Raw genomic sequence first — 7,514 nt, 5'->3', positions numbered from 1 at the left:
CGCCTCGCATAACATCACCCTCCCCTCCCTTTTCCTTTTCCCTTTTTTTTTTTTTAATAATTCTTACAGCTTTGTTAAAATGCGAACCCTATTTTGTCCACATTTATCATTCTCAAATTTCTGCTTAACTAATTTTTTTTTTAAACGAAATATACATTTTAAGCCTCATGAGAGTCCCAAGTTTAATATCGATTTGATTTTCTGCTATTTTACTGTTATATTTGCAGAATCCACAAGAACATCATTGGTTAGAATGATCGGTCCATCTCCGCATCATCATACAGAAACTACAAGTACTATATTGTTTGGACAAAGGGTGACTATCGAGTAACATGAATTTTACAAGTCTGAAGTTCTCCTCCACTGAATGTCATTTGAAAATGTAAATATTATCTATCTGTTAGAAATTTTCCTCTATTTTGTAAACGTTAAAAGCGATCCTAATTGGTTAGTTATATAATCTTGATGATGCAGGTACTGTTGATGATGGCTACGATGATTGATATTATTTATGAAGATCGTATGCACAACAACTTTTGTTTCTAATATTTTCTTATTGTTTATGTCACTAATAATCGTTAATGTTTTAACCTGTAATGATTACACAAACGATGTTTGCTACATATATATGTTTATGTATAATAATTTATTACTCACTAGCTTTTTTCCTAATTATTTTTTTTTTCCCCTTTACTCTCTTTTTGGAATTCTGTTCAATAGATATCAACCTATGATTCCCTAATGAATGTTTACAACCTGCATGTTTTTTTTTTTTTTTTTCCCTTTTTTTTTCCCTTTTTTGAAGTTCATCACTTCTTCAAGTTATGGAGAGAAACAAAAAAATAGACTACAAACATAAAATATGACAATTAGATCACCCAACAAAAACTTAGTCCATATCAAATTATGTACAATTTATACTTTCTCTATAATTGTCATAAATACAACTTTTAAAACTTATCAAATTCCAAAAGAATATGTCCATAATTATTTAACTTTTTATTTTTGCATCTTTAAAATACAATCCTAAATTACATTGATTAAAAAAAAAAAAATATACGTTAAGATATTTAAAACAGCCCAACAAAAGAATAGCCCATCAGTAATAAAAAGCCCACACAATAGTTGAAGAAAACCCATATAAATTAACATCTGTAAATCTATCAAACCCTTACTTCTAGGTCCTTCCATCTTCCATCTTCCATCTTCCATTACGAACTAGAACCAAAGGGGAGAGAAAAAAAAAAAAAAAAAAAAAAAAAAAAAAAAACCCAACGACATCTTCAAACAGCAACCTACCAGATTCGATATAATTTTAAGGTACACCACACTTCTATTTTTAGATATATGTTTTAAATTTAATGGTAATTAATTTTCCTCTATATATTTGTCTTTCATATATCAACATACATATTTATCTTTTATCCCTTTGCTCGACTAACTTACTTGGTGAAATACTGTAGACAATTTATTTCTCCATAATTGAGTTATTATGAATTAATTTACCATAGTTAAATTTATGTATGCTCATTGTAGGTGTTAAGAGTAGAGTAATTAAATATAGATATATTCAACTCAAAATTATTATGAATTTTAAAATTGGTTTGGAATAGTTGCCTACAAATCGATATTAATTTGATTTTGTAAAGTGATCATGGTTAATTTCAAAGGGTATCATACACCATATTACCTACTATATCCACTCTGCATTACATAAGAAATTGACTCTCTATCATTTTGTATGTATTGTAGAGCTAATTTATTTTACTATTAGTTGAGGTTATAATTAGAACATTACATACACTTGGCATTCACTGTAATTAACTATGTTAAATCTTTTACTAAATTATCTACAGAAAATTTGTATTTGGATTCCGCCTTTAAATTGAGTGTCCAAATTTTCATACGTTAATATTCAACAAATTATGATCGAATTGGAAAAATGCAGAATGGTTCAAATAACACCAATCAAAGATCTTGAGCCAGATGACACCAGGAAATTCATAGAGGCCAAAGTTTATAGGAAATGGATCGCCACCAAAAACGAAGAAACAACTCCAGTATCGCTCTGCAGCATACTTATTGACGAGGAGGTAAATTCAACATAACATATATGTTTTTAAATAAATTGCATCATATTTTATTAATAACCAATTAAAACCTCAGGGAACAGGCGTCCAAGTAAACATCAATACTAACGACTCCGCTATATTTGACAAATATATGCAAATAAATAAAGCATATAGAATTTCGAATTTCATTTGCGAAAAAACACTAGATTGGCAACGAACACTACCAACGAAAGTGACCTTGACAATTGGAAAATGCGCAAATTTTGAACCGATACCACCTGACAGATTTCCACAACACTGTTTCCACTTTGCATCCTACGACGAAGTCTGCAACCGAATAGAGTACCAAACTCCTATACTTACAGGTACGTCATAAAAATGTTATCAACATTTAAATACTCGTGCTAAATTAACACATACAATAACATTATGACAGATTACATAGGATGCATCTGCAACATTGGTAATATACAACATTCAAAAAATCCCAACAGCCGAAAATACTTCCGTTTAATTGACATAATCGACCTCAAGTAAGTTAATAATTGAAATACATACTATTTATATACATTATGTTATCATATTACCAATATTTGCTATGTAATTCACAGCAACAATTATCTGCAACTTATCCTGTGGAATGAACGTGCAACATCCTTCCCCATTGATGAATACGAATCCCACACCAAACCTGTCCTCATCGCAGTAAGTTCATGTTGGCCAAATATATTCACAGGGACGGGTATGGTTCAACTAAAACCAACTCCAGCAACATATTATTATCTCAATCCCAACATTCCCGAATACCAAAACTCAATATCAGCGTAAGTACAAAAAATCAATACAAATATATTCATCCAACATTAATTAGTGTCAATAACATCCATATGTATAACAGATACAGAGAACTATTCAGCCAAAAACCAATGTTATTAGCTGACAAAAACAGAAGGCAAGACCCACAAGAAGAACAAAGGCGTAATAGAATAACTCTACAAGAACTGAACACATATGACTTCCAAAACAACAAGGTAACACCAAATATAATGCATAAAAAACTACTACATATTAGGTTGAATTAATGATTAAAAAAAATGAAAAATTTTATGTTGTTATGCTCAAATTTATCGAATATGATTGTTCCTCAAATTTTATGTTGTTATGCTCAAAAGTTTATATAAATTTTAAACAGTCACCTGATTTTTTCCTTATCTCATTATGATTGATTAAATATATTATTATTTATAAATAGATATATGGAGAAAAAAATCCATTAATTGAATTGTAAGTATTGACTGATATTTTTTCCAGGTGCTACGAAACAATAAATACACTTGTGAGGCAAAAATACAACAGGTTGAAAATAACAGGCCATGGTTCTATGCAAGTTGCGACAAAGAAAGATGTAACAAAAAGGTAGGAGGAAAAATACACGAACTCCTCTGTCCAACCCATGGAACACTAAAAGAGGCAAATTTCAGGTATAGAAACATATCTATAAAGTCAACTATATATCTACATAAATGAATATCAAAATTTACACTTCAATATAATTACTATACATCATTTACTGGTACTTTCTTAAAATTAATGTGTGTTTTTATTTAAATTTTAAATTCCAGCTATTGCTTCAGAATCCTCATTACAGACGGCACATCGACAATCACACTTGCTCTATTATGTAACAATGCTGAAAAACTGCTTGGAATCAGTTGCAAAAAAATGATTGTCGAATTGGGTTTCGACAACAAATACGTACTTCCAGATCCAATCAAAGCACTTGAGGGTACAACACACATATTTCAATTCCACTACCAATCACCTAACCAATACATGGTCGATGACATTTTCCCTATCAACCACACAGCTACTTATACACCACCAAATACTGAAACTCCACCGACTGCAGACATTGACACACCAAAAACAAACACTCCAAAAATGAAGAAAAATTTATTCACCAGCTCAGGTAAACTTCACTATAAATTATTCATTAAAATTATACAAATACGTTAAATAACAAACATAACAACCATTTGTACTTGCAGATGAGGCGGAGACTGCAGCAAAGAAACAAAAAAAAACCTAACCATCAACATCATTCAAAGTCCATCTCCTACAAAATGTTTGGCAATATTTTGTGTAATAAAGTTTGTAACAATAGCTAGCTACATAGATCATGTAACAACCACCGTAAAAACCATATGTAAAAATATATGTATAATAATCCTGTAGTTACTTACCCAAAGACATCCACAAAAGTAGCCACCAAAAAATTCGCGCCGCCGCAACGCGCGGACCACCCACCTAGTTCATATTCATAAAGGGATCTAAAAAGCTAGTTAGGGCAATTAGAACAAATTAAAAGTTAGGGTTTTATTTTCTTCGCAGTCGATACGTGATAGGATGGACTCGGACTCGGATACTTGCGTAGAGGTATGTGTTTTCTTCTTCTTCTCTCAAATCCATCAAAATCAATTTCTTATTTATTAATACAGTAGTACATTATTATTATTATTGTTGTTAAGACTTTGATTTTCTGATTTTGATTTTGATTTTGATTTTGATTAGACAGTTCCCTATTCTTTTACATTGAATCATCTTGTTTCATTATTACAAGCTTTAATTAATTAGGGAATATGTGCGTATCATGTTTGGGGATAAGATACTATACATATTAATTTAAAATCGACGAGAAGTATATAAATACAAGCAGTTGTTGATTGTTAGGGTAATTGTTATTATATATGCATATGCATAAACATATATAAGTATATATACATACATAATAAGGTAAAATTTATAGTGTTAGGTTGTGGCTGATGGTTGAAATAGGAAAAACCTTAACTTCCATTTGAAAATCGATAAATATATTCCGTTTTTTGTTTTAATAACAGGACGACGAGGAGTTCGACATTATAGATGTAATGGATGCATTAGATGAAGTTGAGAGTGCAAGAGAAATCCTTAAAAAAGATCATGGCCTAGTTCTTGGCTTAGTTTGGACTGACTGTTATACTACTACAAATAGGACTGCCGAGCATTTAATGACTACTCACATATATTATATAGAGGAATTTTTCGATTATATTCGTCAATGTAAATATATAGGTGATGGGTTTGGTGGACTCGCTCGTAAGGCTCTTGAAACTTACGAAACATACTTCTCCACGAATTTAAAATTTACTAAAGGGGAGAAAAAAGGATTGATCCCTGAAACTGCTGCTGAATCTTGCTGCTTTCTTGCCATATGCATGAAGAATATTAACGTTGAACATGTTGATTATGTTTTTGAGATGATATTCAGATTAGATGACAACAACATCCACCACCCTTATGTCTTCTTGGATTCACTCTCTGAAAAACTAAAGAGTTGTTGGCCAAGTTTCAAGTTATCATCTGGGGCACAACTTGGACGTCATCCTATTGTTGTAGATGTTGACACTTTTATAGAATTGGATAAACCTTTAAAGGTATGTGTTTTATCTTCACTCGAATCTAACCATTCCTTCTTATGTATGTATGTATGTATGTATGTATGTATTTTAATAAATAATAAATAAATAATAATAATTTATTATTTGCCTTGTTTTTGGATTACAGATGGTTAAGAAGTCTAAGGATGCCCTTAAATGGGCAACCGTTGAAGATGTTGACAACCCTGCTGCAAAACGTTTCGAATTCTTAGCATTGAGAGAAGAAGAAGAAGAAGAAGATTGCAAGAAGGATGTGCGTATCTACGTGTCGGCCTCAGTTGAATTTGAAGATCTGAAGACAAAAATCTCTCAAGGGTTTCATGATCTGGTTTCCGACAATGATTACAGGGTGACGTACTCACTTGGGGGGTTGAGTCCACCACCATTATTATGGATGGAGTTAGAAAGCGATAAAAACTTGAAGAAGTGCATTAGTCTTTGCAGAAGCAAAGAAATCGGTCAACTTCCAATTAGAATCATCCCTGTTGTACGACATGTAGTCCGCGCTAAATCAAGACACGCGATACTTGAGATAGTTCCAAAAGGTTGTTGATATTTCTAGAAGGTGGTGATCACCGGACAGTCACATTTGTTGCATATGATTGTTCGTTTTAACTCAAGTGGTTAGATTAAGATGAAACTTTGTGATGCATTCTTTCTAATTGATATAACAATTTTTAACTTCAAAACATTAACTAGTATTGCATCATCCATTTTACATTAGGTTACGTTTGAGCGTTCTCACTCTTAGAGCAAACGTTATGAGATAATTGTGGCCGACATAGTCTGCCTACAGACTTATTGATAACAATCTATGGTTGGCGTCTGTGTCGTTCATTTTACATTAGGTTATGTTTTGATTACAGATGATTAAGAAGTCTGAGGATGCCTTAAAATGGCAACCATTGAAATTCAAGAAGCACCATCCATCCTGACTGAATCTCACGACCCAACTCTTTGTCAAGTTTGGACCCACGACCTTAAAGTGGATGGTTATTTTGCTGATGTTTTTAAGGAGTATTATGATATGATGCTTGTCTTAAAATACAAGAAGGGGCACGAGGGCTCTCTTAAAAATCGCGGAACTTATTTTTGCAGAATTGTTAATACGTGGTTGAAGCTAAAGCGAATTGTTCCCTGCCACAAGTTCCGAATTTAGCTGCTGCTGTAGTGCCATATGCTTGACGAATATTTACACTGATTGTGATTATACGTTTGAGTTCTTCTTCTCATTAAACAGCAACAGCTCCTCTTGTGTCTTGTTGGAGTTGTTGGAGTGAGTCACTTATTAACACTAAAGAGTTGTTTGCCAAGTTTCAGGCTAAAACGTTTGAGTCTTTGGGTTCCAGGTTCACAAGCCATGACCTAAAATCCTGGATCCAAACATGTGCCTTGGAGGTTGTTTCTCCAGGCTGGCTGCTATTAATTGGCTCCCTAATAACATTCTTGTTCTTTTTCACTTAAGCAACAATCGTGACTTCAGTGTTAACTGTGCTATATATGCTTCTTGTTTTTATAATCTTACTAGATTTAAGAGCTCGTGCGTTGCACGGGTACTCCTCAATAAACAAACTTGAATCGTAAAATGTTATATCAATTAACGATATGATAAAGACATTATCACAAGAATTATGAGCTCATGCGATGCACGACATCTATAAAAAGTAGTATTTGAGATCGCTAGTATTGATATGGGAAAATTGTTTGAAAATGTATTGAACTTTCACCAAATTCCTATTGTATGCATTCAAGTTTCAAAACTCCTATTGTATGCATTCAACTTTTAAATATGTACTATTGTATGCAGGTCATGACTTATAAATCAGGTGACAGGTCACCAAAGTTAACTTTTTAACGCAGTTAGTCCCTCAACATAACGAAATCATAACGAAGTTAGGGTTGCTTCATTGTTTTCGATCAGATCTTACGCCGTCGTCGATTTAGGGTTGCTTCATATCTCTTCAGG

The 7,514-nt window shown here is 32.6% G+C and overlaps 1 protein-coding gene across 1 annotated transcript; it reads left to right on the top strand.

Annotated features, from left to right (window-relative positions):
* The first annotated feature begins 1,949 nt into the window (after positions 1–1,949).
* LOC139850111 (uncharacterized) lies at positions 1,950–4,161 on the top strand. The gene is made up of 8 exons (XM_071839700.1): positions 1,950–2,093; positions 2,167–2,437; positions 2,509–2,605; positions 2,684–2,896; positions 2,971–3,103; positions 3,384–3,553; positions 3,695–4,041; positions 4,121–4,161. The coding sequence occupies exons 1-8, from the start codon at positions 1,950–1,952 to the stop codon at positions 4,159–4,161; spliced, it is 1,416 nt and encodes a 471-aa protein (XP_071695801.1).
* The last annotated feature ends 3,353 nt before the right edge of the window (positions 4,162–7,514 follow it).

The sequence above is a fragment of the Rutidosis leptorrhynchoides genome, chromosome 5 (assembly GCF_046630445.1).
Source record: "Rutidosis leptorrhynchoides isolate AG116_Rl617_1_P2 chromosome 5, CSIRO_AGI_Rlap_v1, whole genome shotgun sequence".
Classification (NCBI taxonomy): Eukaryota; Viridiplantae; Streptophyta; class Magnoliopsida; order Asterales; family Asteraceae; genus Rutidosis; species Rutidosis leptorrhynchoides.
This window is presented reverse-complemented; position numbering and strand designations above follow the sequence as displayed.

What these genes read in the sequence shown, in the direction of transcription:
- LOC139850111 (XM_071839700.1), top strand. Translation starts at nt 1,950, where the DNA reads ATGGTTCAAATAACACCAATCAAAGATCTTGAGCCAGATGACACCAGG. An exon ending in GCATACTTATTGACGAGGAG is followed by an intron (nt 2,094 to 2,166) that starts GTAAATTCAACA and finishes TTAAAACCTCAG; the next exon opens with GGAACAGGCGTCCAAGTAAA. An exon ending in AAATTTATTCACCAGCTCAG is followed by an intron (nt 4,042 to 4,120) that starts GTAAACTTCACT and finishes TTGTACTTGCAG; the next exon opens with ATGAGGCGGAGACTGCAGCA.